Source organism: Aricia agestis, chromosome 9 (genome assembly GCF_905147365.1).
Source record: "Aricia agestis chromosome 9, ilAriAges1.1, whole genome shotgun sequence".
Taxonomy (NCBI): Eukaryota; Metazoa; Arthropoda; class Insecta; order Lepidoptera; family Lycaenidae; genus Aricia; species Aricia agestis.
The window spans coordinates 5,964,508-5,981,250 of record NC_056414.1 but is presented as its reverse complement, the minus strand read 5'-3'; the positions used below and the strand labels follow the sequence as shown (position 1 = coordinate 5,981,250).

General features: G+C 35.8%; 1 protein-coding gene across 1 annotated transcript in view; it reads left to right on the top strand.

The window, feature by feature from the left end:
- LOC121730310 (adenylate cyclase type 2-like) overlaps positions 1-15,580 on the top strand; it is a 45,905-nt gene extending 30,325 nt beyond the window's left edge. Inside the window, exons 9-20 of the mRNA XM_042119295.1 lie at positions 2,843-2,979; positions 6,089-6,238; positions 7,410-7,554; positions 7,963-8,040; positions 8,415-8,551; positions 10,156-10,326; positions 11,629-11,944; positions 13,017-13,380; positions 13,585-13,763; positions 14,277-14,544; positions 14,879-15,003; positions 15,088-15,580. Coding sequence (XP_041975229.1) covers positions 2,843-2,979; positions 6,089-6,238; positions 7,410-7,554; positions 7,963-8,040; positions 8,415-8,551; positions 10,156-10,326; positions 11,629-11,944; positions 13,017-13,380; positions 13,585-13,763; positions 14,277-14,544; positions 14,879-15,003; positions 15,088-15,543 — 2,526 coding nt within the window. The 3' untranslated portion in view covers positions 15,544-15,580. The remainder of the gene's footprint in view (positions 1-2,842; positions 2,980-6,088; positions 6,239-7,409; positions 7,555-7,962; positions 8,041-8,414; positions 8,552-10,155; positions 10,327-11,628; positions 11,945-13,016; positions 13,381-13,584; positions 13,764-14,276; positions 14,545-14,878; positions 15,004-15,087) is intronic.
- The last annotated feature ends 1,163 nt before the right edge of the window (positions 15,581-16,743 follow it).

Sequence of the window (16,743 nt, the reverse complement as noted above, 5' to 3'; positions counted from 1 at the left end):
CTTGCGCTGTGTTTCGCCGAGTGAGTGAGTTTACCGGAGGCCCAATCCCCTACCCTATTCCCTTACCTACTCTCGCCTATTCCCTTCCCTTCCTTACCCTCCCCTTACCTTATTCCCTCTTAAAAGGCCGGCAACGCACTTGCAGCTCTTTTGATGCTGCGAGTGTCCATGGGCGACGGAAGTTGCTTTCCATCAGGTGACCCGTTTGCTCGTTTGCCCCCTTATTTCATTTAAAAAAAAAAAAAAAACCTTGTATAATAGTGTTATACGAGGGCTGCTATTTATGTATCCGGAACTGGCCACTTACAAGAACAATATTTAAAAAGTAATTACAACATTTGAAAATAGAACTCTTTGGTTGAAGAATACATTTTGTTTCATGTGACTGTCAATTATTTTTCCATTGTGGCGTCATTTTGAAAATTGCGTGTCTTCATTTGCCATGGATTTAACGCGTGAACATTTTCGTGCAATGATTTACTACGATTTTCGGCGTGGGCTAAATCAACAACAGTGCTTTATTCAACTCACCGCAACTTTTGGAGATGAAGCACCATCAAAAACCACTGTTTATCACTGGTACAGTGAGTTTAATCGTGGGCGGTCTATGCTCACGGATGAAAATAAAGAAGGTCGCCCAAAAACAGCTGTTGTCCCACAAAATATAGATGCTGTGCGGGAACTAATAATGCGTGATCGTCATGTTACATATCGCGAGATAGAGGCGTCCTTAGGCATAAGTATGACGAGCATACATAAGATATTACACGAACATTTGGCTGTAAAAAAAATATGTTCGCGTTGGATTCCGCACAACTTGACAATCGATCAAAAACGGGCTCGTGTCGATTGGTGCAAAAAAATGATAAAAAAATACAACCGTGGTACGTCAAAAGCCGTTTATAATATCTACACAGGTGATTAATCTTGGATCTATGCATATGACCCCGAAACTAAACAACAGTCAACGGTGTGGGTGTTCCAAGATGAGCCGAAACCAACAAAAGTTACTCGTGCAAAAAGTACTTTGAAGCAAATGGTCGCCTGTTTTTTTGGAATTAATGGACATGTGGCTACAGTGCCATTAGAGAATCGTAAAACGGTTAATTCTGAATGGTATACGACCATTTGTTTACCAGAAGTCTTTGAAGAAATAAGAAAGGACAACCGACAACGCAGAATCATATTACATCACGACAATGCTAGCTGTCACACCTCAGCTGAAACAACTCAGTTTTTGGAGGGTCAAAAGATCGAATTGACTGGTCATCCGCCGTACAGCCCTGATTTGGCACCTAACGATTTCTTTTTATTTCCATACGCGAAGAACAAATTACGTGGTCAACGTTTTTCTAGCCGCGAAGAGGCTGTTGATGCGTTCAAAATGCACGTTTTGGAGATACCTCAATCAGAATGGAAAAAGTGCTATGAAAATTGGTTCCAGCGTATGCAAAAGTGTGTCGATCATCGCGGCGAATATTTTGAAAAGCAATAAAACCATATTAAATGATATATGTTTGTTTCTTTTTTTAATTCCGGATACATAAATAGCAGCCCTCGTACAAGGTGTAGCAAAACACAATAAGCTACCCACAATAATTCTAAAATGCAGCAATAGTTTACAATCTTTGTGCACAATATCCATTTCATTTAAACGGAGTGAACAGTGCACACTGCACAGGTTCCGACACCGAATCGGCTTAGCAAACCACATTCGCTCACAAGAATACGGGTTTGAACGTCTTTGAACAAACAATATCATCATCAACCATATATGTGCATATTTTAATATAACAAGTACGAAAGTGAGTTTGTCTGTTACCTTTGCACACGAGCAACTGGTAAATAAGGTAACTGAATAATATGGTGAATGGTGATACTGTTAGCTTAAAAAATAACGTAGGATAATTTCGTCGCCAAAAAATGTACTGTTTCTGCGCTACAAAACAAATTGCAGATTTTTTTTTTAACGTAGAAACAGTACAAACCATAAAATCAAAATCAGAATCAAAATTGTTTTATTTCTGAATAAATTTAAAATAAATATTTTCAGCATGATGCCCACCACCGGTTCGGGAACTAACCGGCGAGAAATAAAGTTAATATACGAGTACCTAGCTGAATAGAGCAACAATCTCAAGCTGACAAAGGAAACCGAAATCAATTTAAATCTGTGTGTAAAAATATTATGTGTACACTGTACGTATACACTTACATAAGCATGATGGAACATGAATTCTATGAGATTAAATTGTCAACGTGCCGATAAGTGCCGATTGGACGTCAAAAAAAGACGTTCTGCTGTCACACAGTCACACGTCTCTTTTTATCACGCAGTGTTACTGATAGTGACATCTCGCTTTCTCCTTTGTTTCTATATTCCGCTAGGTATATTAACTTTATGACACAAACAGAACGTGTATGTTATTTGAACAGTTTTTTTTTTCTTGCATATTAATTATAAATGCCTATGCCTATATAATGCCTATATAAATGGCATATTAATTATTTCTTGCATGGAATAGGCATCTATTGTCAAAGCATTAAATTTTCGTACCTACTTGATGTTATCATCAGTCTAGACTCTAATGAATAGTTTTGATGAAAGCCAAAGATATAGAGAAGATCACAGGGAAAGGTATTTGTAGGTTTTTCGTTCTTGAGAAGAGAACGCTTCACTTAGTATATTTACTGTCAATTCAGACCACAACGCGAACCGTAGATGTATTTCTTTTGTATGGATTTAACAGATTTACAAGATGCGTTGCAGTCTGAATTGACCCTACTAGGTGTGTATAAGTAGTAGGCTGCTCAATAATTATCTTGGTTTCTTTATTTTCAGGAGCACGACGTCCTACGGATCAAGTTCTTAGGCGACTGCTACTACTGTGTCAGCGGTGTGCCCAAACCCACCACACAGCACGCCAAGAACTGCGTGGATCTTGGACTGGAGATGATCTCTATTATCAAGGATGTAAGGTTAGAATAGATTTTTTTTTTTAAATAAGGGGGTAATCGAGTGAACGGGTCACCAAATGGAAAGCAACTTCCGTCGCCCATGGAGACTCGCAGCATCAGAAGAGCTGCAGGTGCGTTGCCGGCCTTTTAAGAGGGAATAGGGTAATAGGGGAGGGTAGGGAAGGGATGGGTAGGGAAGGGAATAGGGTAGGGAAATGGGCCTCCGGTAAACTCACTCACTCGGCGAAACATAGCGCAAGCGTTTTTTCACGTCGGTTTTCTATGAGAACGTGGTATTTCTCCGGTCGAGCCGGCCCATTCGTGCCGAAGCATGGCTCTCCTACGTCTTTTTTTATTTATACAACATAAAACTTAACTTAAACTTAAAAACACAATATAGGAAAACTATATAAAAACAGGCGGTCTTACTGCTTACAGCAGTTTCTGCCAGACAACCTTTAGTTAGTTTAGTTTAGATAAGTATAGTACAATTACTGAATTCGTGCATCGTGGTATCGAGGTTTTCTACTGACTGTAGTATAAGTACCTATATAATTATACGGTATTATAGCTATACATACGAAAGCTGAAATCTGTCTAGAGGGCTTTGGCCTGACCACCACACTCGGTCAGTAGATCTTCCTTTGTGGCCACGCATTTAATCATAAACATTAACTAGGGTTCAATAATCCATAACTTAAAAGGTAAAATCGTGATCCTATTGAGGCTTCGCTTTCTGTCTTTGTCACCAGGCTTTTCCTCCGTAACTATGATAGTATTTACAGATAAACTATTTTCGTTTGCGCTATAACAGCAATACAGAGATTAACATTTAGGTCTTATTCGTAACTTACACAAACACTGACAGACCTAAATGAAACTAATTCCTAGGTTAATAGAGACGTAGAGACGACTTACAGTTTTGTAATATTGTTGCTTGAAGGCTTAAGCTGGCTGCTGGCCAACAGCTTAGTCACCTTCACAAAGACACGATATTCGTATATTGAAACGTGTGGCTTAGTGTGGAGCCACGTTGCTTTGCGGTGCGTTGCTTTGTTTAAATCGAAGAAATTTATTCATATATAGACAGTTGATGGACCTATATCATTTGGTCGAATTATGTCAATATGATCTCTCGGCTGGGTTTGTCACAAAGCGACCAAATTATATAAGTCCGCCATCTGCCTATGAGTCAACTTCTCTGATAGTAGGTACATAAAGGCATAATGCCACATATACCTAGCGAAAACGCAATACATAAGACGCTGATAGCGTAATCCACTGACTTTATACCCTGGCCATCATTTCATCGACGCTATGCATCCAATGTGGAATATCATAAGAGATATAGACTCAGTTATAGACAGGCCAGTGTTTGGTCGGGCTATTCCGAATCCCACTAGCATTAATTTGATATAACCCGACCAAATTACGTAGAGCCGCCTTTTACATATTTTATAGTCAAATTCCTGGCAGTAAGTAAAGCGACAGAGCTTTGACGCTACGGCCTACGACGCACCGCGACGCAACGGAGTAATGTGGCCTCACTCTTATAATTGTTTAACTATAGACTTTTATAGAGAGTGATCCTTAAGTCGTCAACATAAAGGTTCTCTCAGGGTTAAATAAAAACTAGCTGTTTGACCGAGCTTTGCTCGGTATCCGATGAAAATGACATTTTCTAGAAATGATTCCTAGCTAGATCGATTTATCGCCCCCGAAACCCCCTATATACTAAATTTCATGAAAATCGTTGGAGCCGATTCCGAGATTCCAATTATATATATACAAGAATTGCTCGTTTAAAGATATAAGATGAACGCGATCATCTATATCTACAACTTACAAGTTTGAGTACAGCCTTCTAAGAAGTATCTTTATGAAGAAATAGTAATTGTACACGATACAAATTACATCATATATAGAATACTACTAATTACTAAATATAATATAATATACTTATTATATTTAGTAATTAGTTACAATAATTTTTATGACGCTTGTATAATATTATTATACAAGCGTCATAAAAAATATAGTACAGTAAAATATTCGTTTCCTACAATTATTATACCATACGAGAACTTTTAGTTGCCTTTGAATATTGTGGTAATTTTTGCACAGGCGCAAACCAAGAAATATAGAGATTACTAACATAAGTAACTAGAAGTTCCACGCGGCTTCGTCCGCATAAATGAAAAATTTTACGGAAACCGTACATTTTCCACCAAAAATAGCCTATGTTTCTTCACGTCATAGTCTACTCTACATATTCTGTGCCAAATAACTTAAAAATTCATCCAGTAGTTCGCGAGGTAAGCGCCTTCAAATAATTTCCCCGGTTTTTTTCCACATTTTCGTATGTTTTTTCGCTTCTATTAGTGTTAGGGCCTGTTTCACCACTTCCTGATAAGTGCCGGATAGGCTATCCAACACTTAACTTGACAGATAAAGTATGGAGAATCTGTCAAAAAAGTTGTAGATATCCTATCCGGAACACTCCGGAATCCGGAAATGATAGTCCATAGCCTTCCTCAATCCTCGATAAATGAGCCATCTAACAACGAAAGAATTTTTCAAATCGGACCAGTGGTTCCTGAGATTAGCGCGTTCAAACAAACAACACTTAATAATATTATAATATATTATTATTAAGTATAGATAATATAGCTATCATAGCTCAATATCAGTTTGTGCACCTGTAGTAAAACTAACATGTAAATGTAATGAATATGGATTTTATTAAAACCTCAAATGTTAACAAGTATAAATAGATTATTTTAGTATCTTTACAATCTATCAAAGACAAACGATTAACCTACTTAAGCCTACAAGTTCATAGTAATAATTCATAATTATTATCTCGAGCTGTAAAATTAAAAGTTTAATCTTGAATATTATTATTAGCATAGTAATATTATTTTAATAGCTTTTATGCTAATTCTTGGAATACCATAAGCAGAGTAGACAGAATCATATAAGATTCAAGTCAAGTAAAAATTATGTCAGGAAAAGTTATAGTTTTCTTCATAACACTTAATAAAATCGAAAAAGTTTTTCTCCAACCATTTTTTTTGCAATAGTGTCATTTTGTTTTTAATAAACTACATAATTTAACATTGTGTTTCAGAGAGAAAAGATCGTTGAACATCGATATGAGAATAGGTGTGCATTCTGGGAAAATCCTTTGCGGGCTGATCGGTATTAGAAAATGGCAGTTCGATATCTGGTCTAAGGACGTGACCATAGCCAACAAGATGGAGTCCACCGGCAAAGCGGGGTAAGATATTTGCCGCATTGTTGTGAACGTATTAAAAAGTTAGCGTTCGATTTTCAAATTCTTATTATCTATATTATTTTTTTTGTGGCCAGTAATGTTTTTGGATTTGTTTTCAATTATTATATTCGAACGCAATTAAGCTTTTTCTATATTATTATATAGAAAAAGCTTAATTGCGTGCATATATTTATCTATATATTTTTCTATGGCCAGTAAACGACTATATCGACTGATAAGTCTATCTATGCTTGGTTTTAGACTTTCCTATGTTGAGTTTATACGTTTCATAAAGTTGTTATTAGGCTCACTTGGTGTCAGCTGATTAAACGCGCTATCGAATAAATAAACTCTTGTCAAAAAGCTTACTCATACTTGAAGTAAAGTTTTTAACGCTGCATACGAGCTATTTAGTGAGACATCTCTGACACTGAGTAATATAGATTGCCCTTTTATATTTGAAACAAACGCATCTTTACTCCAACTCCATTATTTATGTCGAACCAAAAACTTGAACGTTTTAGTGTCCATATATTTCCAACACAAAATTGCATGTCATTAAACCATAGTTGAGTGTCGGGACTCGGGAGAGTGACTAGTGACTGCATCCCCGCTTGATTTGTAGTTCCCTGTAATTGAATAAATAAATCTGTTACCCAAATGTAGACACCTGGACTGTATTTATTCCCTTTGTGGCACAATAAATAAGGTTTACATTTTATAGTTTAAGTAGTTCTTATTTCGATGCATTAAGTACGTTATTGACATTTTATGCTTTTTAATTTAACCTCTTAATATTTAATTATTTCATTACCGTAGGGCGTAAAACAAAGCCTTAATTAATAAAATTTATTTTCCACTATCAGTGATGTTGATTCCTACTTCCTAGGCAGATGGCGGACCTAAGTAATTTGGTCGCGTTAAGTCAAACCCATCCGACCGATCATAGCTGACATTGAGTTGACATAAGCAGACCAAATGACGTAGGTAGGGTGCCTAGGAACAATTTCCTCGATGGTACATTGCTTATCATGTACAAATATATTAATTCGTATTCGACTTGAAGTCTTTTGTATTTAGACTCATACGCGTACGTTGTAAACATTTTGAATATTGTCTAATATACATAAAGATATTTTAAAAGCTATTGTATGAATATTTTATATATTTTCAGTAAAGTGCACGTGACCAAACAAACTTTAGAGCTATTGCTGGACTACGCCAGGGAATACATTATAGAGCCAAATTTCGCTTCACAGAACGACCCGTTTATAGCCAAGAATAAACTTGAAACCTATCTGCTATCTAGACCTCCTAAGGTAAACTTTAACGTTCGTAACTACTGCTTAAACTAGTACAAATATATTAATTAATGTTAAATCTGTATGCCTCTATTTGTATCTTCTTTATGCTAAAACCACCGAACTGATTGTTATATTTGGTATAGACACACTTTGAGTCAAGAGATATAGGGTACTTACTATTTATCTCGGCAAAATGTATGGTTCCTATGAAGTAACGAAAAGCATCATCTAGTTTAATATCAAGACGGATAAAACAGCTTTTAAGTAATTCAGAATAATAACTTCCATTCAAATAATAGTTAAGAATAAAGACCTCCGTTTCAATTACAGAATACATTTGGAAACGGAAATTGAAATATCTTAATAAGCAACTTGGCAACCGTATTTAATACTAAATCCTTTATTTAGTTGTTTATGTTGCAGCCTCTAGCCGACTACAAGCCATTTCGCCGAGCTTCTGTGGGCTTTAACAAAATTATTACATCTCGTTCCCGGGCTAGAGTAAGTTCTTATTTCAAATTTGTTTCTCCTTCTTCTTTTTGTTTTTTTTTTTTAGAACTGCTTTTTGTCATGACAATGTTGTGTAAGTATACGGCCTTTTAAGGTTGGCTCATGTGGGACCAATATGAGCGAAATTGCCCATGAGCTAGTTAATTGCATGTTATGGACATTCACAATGATGGCAACAATCTTAGAAATCCATCATGACCCAATATAAAGAGGGGTATAAACATTATATTTCAAGAGTAGTAAAAAATCCTTCCCGTAATTAATATAGGTAAATCCTCCTGTGAATATTATAGGTACCTTACTTCTTCAATTTTCAATTACCTATAGTTTGGATCAATATATTATATCATATGTACTTTTAGTAGCGATTGGAGAACAGAAATTCTGCCACTTTTCGTCGAACCACATCCTTCATGGATGAAAACCTGGTAGAGTACCAGCAAATGTTGAAGGCTGCTGACGCACAGATGGCTAAAGAGATTGAGGACATGACTAATGGCAAGTAAGTATCTAGCAGGAAAAAAAAGTTTTCCAAATTAATAAGGTATTTTAAGAGTAGTAAATTCATATTTTCGGAAAGTTATTATAGCAAGCTACTACTTTCTCAGTGAAAAGAATGGTGGCCAAGACAGGCTACCGTGGGTGCAAAAGTAAGTAGTAACAAAATAGCTTGCTGAATTTAATTTGTATATTTTTTTTCGTTATGTTGACATCAAAAATGTATGAGATATGACAAAAGGCTATCGCAATGTGACAAGAAGTTACTGTAGTAATTTTCAAAAGACAGCGAAATTAACCAAAGCATGCAATTAAGCAAAGCAAGAATTTAATTAGATTATAAATAGTACTGCATACTGATATTAATGTTCTCATTCAGAAAGCAAAGTGGTAAAAACTTTTATTAGTGATGTTTCTACCCTATTATTGTAGAAACCTAACTTATTTTCACTCTTATAAAAACTTAATTCTATATATAAGTAATAGATATGCATAACTATATTAAAAAACATACGTTTTCATTACTATCAAACGAATGCTCATAGTTTATTTATAATGCCACCTAATCAGTTCCCAGTGCTGTTGATTTATATTTTCTCTTGCACATTAACTATTTTCGAGTATAAGTAATAATTTAAGTCCAATCCCGTTGAATAACGCATAAAACTTGTTATTTATAACTCGGCGGTTGATAAATGTGTGATACGGTTGAACTGCATGTGTATTTGATTTGTGAAAAAAAAGTAGAAGATTGTTTTAACACTGGATGTGTAAATCATCTGTAATTATGATGAGGAACTTATAATACAATACGTAGAAAGTGGTGCTATGGATAAACTAGCTAAAAGCTGAGCTTTGTGGGGGCACACCTTGACTGACTGATGATAACACGTCCCTACATATTACGAAAAACCTTGACTAACTGATTATAACACATCTACATGTTATAAATAAAATATATAGCCACTGAAAAAAATAATAAAATCGATAGCCTTTGATCCTTCACGTTGTCTACTTCTTATCAGTGCCAAATAACATAAAAATTGCTCCAGTAGTTCGCGAGATAAACCCTTTCAAATAATTTCCCCCGTTTTTTTCCACGTTCTCCTATTAGTCTTAGTGTGATACAATATAGCCTGCCTTCCTCAATAAATGGGCTATCTAACACTGAAAGAATTTTTCAAATCGGACCAGTAATTCCTGAGATAAGCGCGTTAGTCCTTTCAAATAATTTTCCTCGTTTCTTCCACATTTTCCTCTATTTCTTCGCTCCTATTAGTCTTAGCGTAATAAAATATAGCCTATAGCCTTCCTCGATAAATAGGCTATCTAACACTAAAAGAATCATCAAAATCCGTTGCGTAGTTTTAAAGATAAAAGGGAACAAAGGGACATGAGGGAAAAAAGCGACTTTGTTTTATAATACCTATTACTATAGATATAGAAGAAATCACTATGATAAAGTACAAATCCATAGGCGTGATAGTTTTTTCGTAAAGTGTACCACAAAATGTACAGGTTGTGGGATGTGGGATATTATTGCTTTTAGATTAAGCATAAGTGTGTATTTAAATTAAAAATAATTTTATAAATGTTTGTGATTCACAGAGAACAAGTACGTAACGAGCTAAAACTGAACAGAATCACATTGATGTACAAGGATATAAAGCTAGAGAAGTCATTTCTCCTGCAGCCCGACCCCCTGTTCAAGTATTACATGACGTGCTGCCTCATTATATCAATGTTGATATTGCTTATCAATGGTCTTACTACAAATTGGTAAGTTATGGTATAATTTTCATTACGAAATGCATCAATTTTTCGGCTTTGGCCAGTTTCAAATATATTATTTTCAATACATACAGACCTATTAATATTATAATTTATAACGTCCTCCTTTCCTTTTATTTTTAATTTGGTTAAAATGAAATAAATAGAAACTGTGAAATCTATTAGCCAACTCGTTCTATTTATTTGGGTATTTTGCATTCCTTGAAATCTTAGAACATTGTGAAATAAGTAATGGTAAAAATATACAGACGAACATTTTTTATCCAATTTTTAAGAAATCATCAACGATCATCCGATTTTTTTTTTCTCTTTGCTACTTATGAACATAAAGCTACTTAAAACTAATTATAGGTACATCTAATTTTTATCTCTCTCTCTCCACAAATAACCATAATCCTTACTTTTTAATCATCAAAAAACCATTTGATATGTTTGGTATTTGAAAATTGGGTCATAAATATCGAAGTTATTTTATGGGTACTCAATAAAGTAATGAGCTATCGACTCTATGATATTCAATCTTTGGTTTACATTCCAAAGTAAAATACGATGTTTATTTGGTAGAACCGTAGAAGCGGATATTTTAAGGGTTAGAAGGTACTATCTATCATCCGATCTTCACCAGAAAATAGGATTCTGAGACGGTAGTTTTGATATCACATTACATAGAGCTTTCTCGTTTATTGGTATTTAAATTATTTCTTATATTAATGACGTTACATTAACTGGATATGTACTAGCATAAAAGAAAAAATATCTCCTGGCTGTTGAAAATTTTGGCAAATTCATGTGAATTGTATTGTAAACTGTGAACACTAGAATTTTGGCATCTTCTCGACTACTATAATGCCTCCGTGGTCTAGTGGTTAGAGCGTCGCTCTCGACTCCGGAGGTCGTGGGTTCGAATCCCGCGTTGGAAACATGTTATTTCCAAGTTTGGTTAGGACAATGCAGGCTGATCACCTGATTGTCTGACAAGTAAGATGATCCATGCGTCGGATGGGCATGTAAAAAGTCGGTCCTGCGCCTGATCTCTCGCCAGTCGTGTCGGTCTTCCGTCCCACTGGGTTATGAGAGTAAAGGAATAGAGAGTGCTCTTGTGTACTGCGCACACACTTGGGCACTATAAAATTACTCCTGCGTACCTGGTCTGGTTTCAATGAAACCGGCCACCGTCACCGAAACCGGTGTGGGGAGTATTATTATTATTATTATTATAATTGTAGCAATCGTGTGCATCGAAAAGCACAACCGGTAGAGTTTTAAAGTAAGTTGTCATATCTTTTTCAGGCTAGCGAATTTTCAATGGCCAGCGTGGTTATCGTTTGCCATACTAATAACCTTCTTAGCGGTTATGCAGCCTCTGTCCTGGTTTCAATTCTTATGGAGGAAACATAGAGGAATCGATGAACCAACCAACGTCCATCTTCGGAGGTTCTATGACCTATCCCTGGGTATAATTAAGAGTCCAAAGATCAGGACTGCTATGTACTTGCTGCTTAGTCTGGGTTTGGCTGCGACGTCCATTATAAACGTGATTGGCTGCGAAGAAGCAAGAGTAGAACCGTCATCAGAAACTGTTTTGTCGAACTGCGTATCTTCGTGGGTAATCCTATATTTGTTATTTTACTAAACTTCTTTCTTTTCACTGATTTCGCACGCGTATAATGGAACTGCAAGGAATCTTACATTTTTTGAATCAAACCAAAATATATTCTGTACGTGGGAGAGCCATGCTTCGGCACGAATGGGCCGGCTCGACCGGATAAATACCACGTTCTCACAGAAAACCGGCGTGAAACAGCGCTTGCGCTGTGTTTCGCCGAGTGAGTGAGTTTACCGGAGGCCCAATCCCCTAACCCCTACCCTATTCCCTTCCCTACCCTCAACTATTCCCTTCCCTACCCTCCCCTATTACCCTATTCCCTCTTAAAAGCCCGGCAACGCACTTGCAGCTCTTCTGATGCTGCGAGTGTCCATTGGCGACGGAAGTTGCTTTCCATCAGGTGACCCGTTTGCTCGTTTGCCCCCTTATTTCATAAAAAAAAATAGCCTAAGTATGTAGTTTACTCTATATGTGTGAAAGTACATCATAATCGAATCAGTCGTTTTCCATGAAATAGGCTTTATTTCATGGAAACAATGCCTTAATAGATTGTTAAATAAATATAAAATAATTATTTGAGACTTTTGATTATTCACTATAAGGTGACGCCTTGATAATTTGGCTGTAGCGATATCTATTTTTCTCAGCAATGACTAAAGCTAAGAAACTAAAGTTCATTGTCAGTATTCATCATGTCTTTGTCTTTGAATCACCCATAACATAACACGATTGGTCAACTTTTATAACTAAACACAGAATAATCGATCAAAAAGACCTCTGTAAAAAAAGAGATTCCAATTTTGCCAACAGAGGAGAGTAATTTAAGCTTCCAAAATTTGTACATAGATTGGTTCAAGCATGCACTTTAATTTGCCCATAGCATAAATGACATGTATTTATGGTTTTTAAATTACGCGACAAAAACCATTTTGTCGCTACGCCCTTTCCATTTTTTGCTGTTCCATTGCTTGTTTTCTATGAGAGGCCGGGCCGGCCTACGCCTAAACTACCTACCACCTTAGCAAAAATGAACGTGAATACGTTTCTACTAATACTTACTTTATATTTTCAGCACGTGACCCAATGTTGGAGTTTAGCATTACTCCTCAACTTCCTCTTCAGCAGAGTATTCTTCATCTTCAAATGGATCGTCGCCGGCGGCATGACAGTCTTCTACCTCTGGATCGTTTGGGAGATGAAAACCTCTTTGTTCGCGATAGACGTTACTTGGAACATCGGCCTAGATCCCAGAGTATCCCATACTCTGTCAGTCATATTTATAACTGTCACTCTATACTGGATCGACAGGACGACAGAGTATAGGAATAGATTAGATCATCTGTGGCAAATACAGCTGAGCGAGGAACAAGAGGAGGCAGAGACGATGTTAAAAGTCAATAACATGTTGCTTGAAAACATCTTGCCTGCGCATGTTGGTGAGTAAATGTGTAGGCAATAGTGTAGTCAACAAAATCATCACAAATTTTAGTACTTGATCAGTTGCTGCAGTATTGCTTCCGGATTTAGACATCAGAATATCTAATCTGCGTTAAAATTATCATACACACATCTATTAAAAGCATATCTACTGTTACCGAAATGTTAATGCATGTTAAAAGGTTTCTTTCTTTACCTTTCAGTGCAAGTCTATTTGGATCTAAATAGATCTATAGATGAATTATATTACGAGAAGTATGACAACGTAGCAGTAATGTTTGCATCACTAACTGACTACAAACTGGGACTCGAGAGCGACGCTGAGATGAGCGACAAATTCGTATTGAGCATATTGGATGAAGTTATATCGGATTTTGACAGAGTAAGTATCTTACCATTACTATAGGTTGCGCACAACTTAAGATCAGTCGATGAAAGTGGAAAGGCCAATCAACGCATGCTTACAATACCAATAATGTACACAGATATTGATTCTTACACAGACGGCGGGCCTACGTTATTTGGTCAGATTATGTCAAGCTCGGGCGACTGAAATTATCTTAATGGAAACCGACCATATAAAGTAGGTCCGTGTATTCGTCCGTCCGCTAGGAAAAAACTTAAAACCAGCGTCCCGTTGCGAGTGCGGCCACTTCCCTCTCTTCTAGTCTAAAGGTCTATTTACTATTTACTATGTAGGTATATTTAAACTATTAAGCAATCTGTGCCTTAACCTAACCTAACCTAACTTATACGAACACCGCGCATTTCTGATTTATGGCGAGCAATCTAAAAATTGTGTGCGACCTAATACATCTGCAAATAGATAAACAGAAAATTCTCTATTGCATCAATAGCCTACCTAGGTCAGTCAAATAATGAAGTGATTTTTCAGCTTCTACTGACAGGTGCATCCGTGTACAAGGTGGAAAAAATAAAAATGGCTGGATGGACGTATATGGCTGCTTGTGGTCTAGATCCAAACAGAAGAGATTCATTCGACTCAACATCATACGGTTCGGCTATGGATAGAGGTCACAACGCACCATACAATAGAGCCATAGTAGTAACTATGGTCGAATTCGCTGCAGCCATGATGATGCAACTACAAAACTTCAACCGTGGATCTTTTCAAAGTTTTGAAGGGTTAAATCTACGTATAGGTAAGAGTAGATACTAATACCCTTTATACTAAATACTCACATACGGTTTTGCTCGATAGTTTTACTCTGAATCGAAGGAAATTACATATTTGACATATTTGATTCCATCGAGCCGGCTCGAAGCGAGCCTTCGAGCTGTCAGTTTTCCGGTCCACACGCTGGTTATTGCTCGAATTGGAGTAAAACTATCGAGCAAAACCGTATGTGAGTACTTAGCATTAGATACTATTTCTTTTTTATACTTACTTCCATTCCTACTTTACCACACGTTTTCTGCATATATTTCTAATTGAAATTAAGGTTCATGATATTAAAAACTTTTGTGTTTGTTTAGGAATTTCAAATGGTGTGGTGGCTGCTGGTGTAGTTGGTTCATTGAAACCACTCTACGATATTTGGGGTAACGCTGTAAACATGGCTTCACGTATGGATTCAACTGGGGAAACTGGTAGAATACAAGTAAATATAATATCATTCTTTGGCCTTATAACAGCTATGACTTGCGAAGATGAATGTAATTTTAAATTATTAATTATTTTTCAGGTAACAGAAAACACTGCAAATATTTTAGGTGAATGTGGTATAGTCACAGTATACCGAGGCGAAACATTCGTTAAAGGTAGAGGATACGTAAACACATACTTTGTACCACTCGACGAAGATTTCAATTTAGTAAAAAAATATAAAGAATCAGGTGTTACGCAAGCTGAAAATAAAAATTTTAATAGAACTACACCATATGCTAATGCTTGTGGAGATACAGATAGTTTTTCCTCCCAATCAGAATACTCAACGTTTGATCTAGAAAATTTCTCAAGTGATGAAGATTTTACAAATGACTATACCGAAACGAAAGAAGAAAGTAGCGAAACTAGTGGATATGAAAATATTGACAACGATGTGAGAATCATAAGTGATGTTGAAGAAGGCATTGATATAACAATGCAAAAGGATGACGATAGTAAATTAGAATCGGAAGTGATGGAAACTAGAATTTGATGTGATTAGGATTCGAATGATTAAATTAAGTTTATTTATAAATTAGTCATAAGAACAATATAGATTTAAGAATAATAAAAGTGGTATTCTTTTGCGTTTTTTGTTGTATTTTGTGATTGTGACTTTCTTGACATCTCTAATATTTAATATATATAATATAATTAATAAATATAATAAAATATTTAATTTTCTGAGTTTCTCGATAAATAATTATTTATCTTATATTTACTGGTGGCATTTGTACAATAAGACTTATCTATTATAAAGAACAATAGGTAATGACAACTATCAATTACACTAACAATGCAGTATAACAAAACAATAATTAATAAATAATATATTTTAATAAGACGATATTTTATAATTACTTATATAAGTTACTGACGTTACTGTGTACTTAGATGTAGAACATATAAAAAGTATCCTTAAACATCACGGAACAAAGTACAATGATAAATCTTGCTATAGTATGCTATTTATTTCATTTAATTACTTGGGAACAATAATGCAAACAAATACAGTAGTGGCTCACGCGATGCTCGTTATTTGTTAATTACAACGACATCCGTATTTCTTAAGATTCCTGCTAAATGCTGTAATCACTTCACACCTAATTTCGAGTTTTTCACAACGATTTTTTGAGACTTTGTATTGTTTTGATTTAGGCGCTACCTGGCAATTTCGACTAAGTTCAACCTCTATAAAGTCTGGTAGAACTCAAAGCAAAATACCGAAAAAAATATATATTCTAGACTGGTCTTTAATCTTCAATTGCTCACGAGGATTTTTTTTTCCAAACTCAATAGGTTTTCAGAAAAAAAAAATACTGTGGTCATCGATTTTTCTGCAAATATTCTAATAACTTCGTAACCTGTTGGCTAAGTTAGAGCTAGAGCATTGAAATTTTTATATTTCATACATTATCAGTTACACTACAGTTCCTAACGAGGAATTTTCAATCGAACAGTCACGTCCATGTGAAAAGTATAATTTTCTCCTATTTCGCCCTATCAAGGATGCGCCGAGCGTATGAATGTTATTTTAATGTATTTTACGTCGATATTCGTACTGACAGACATTGACCTGCTAATTTTAGAGACGGAGCAGCCTTAAATATAACTTATAAAGAGTTATCGTGACTTATGCATCGGCTAGTCGTATTAAAAGGGCACAACTCAAAACACTCTACTTTCTGAAAAA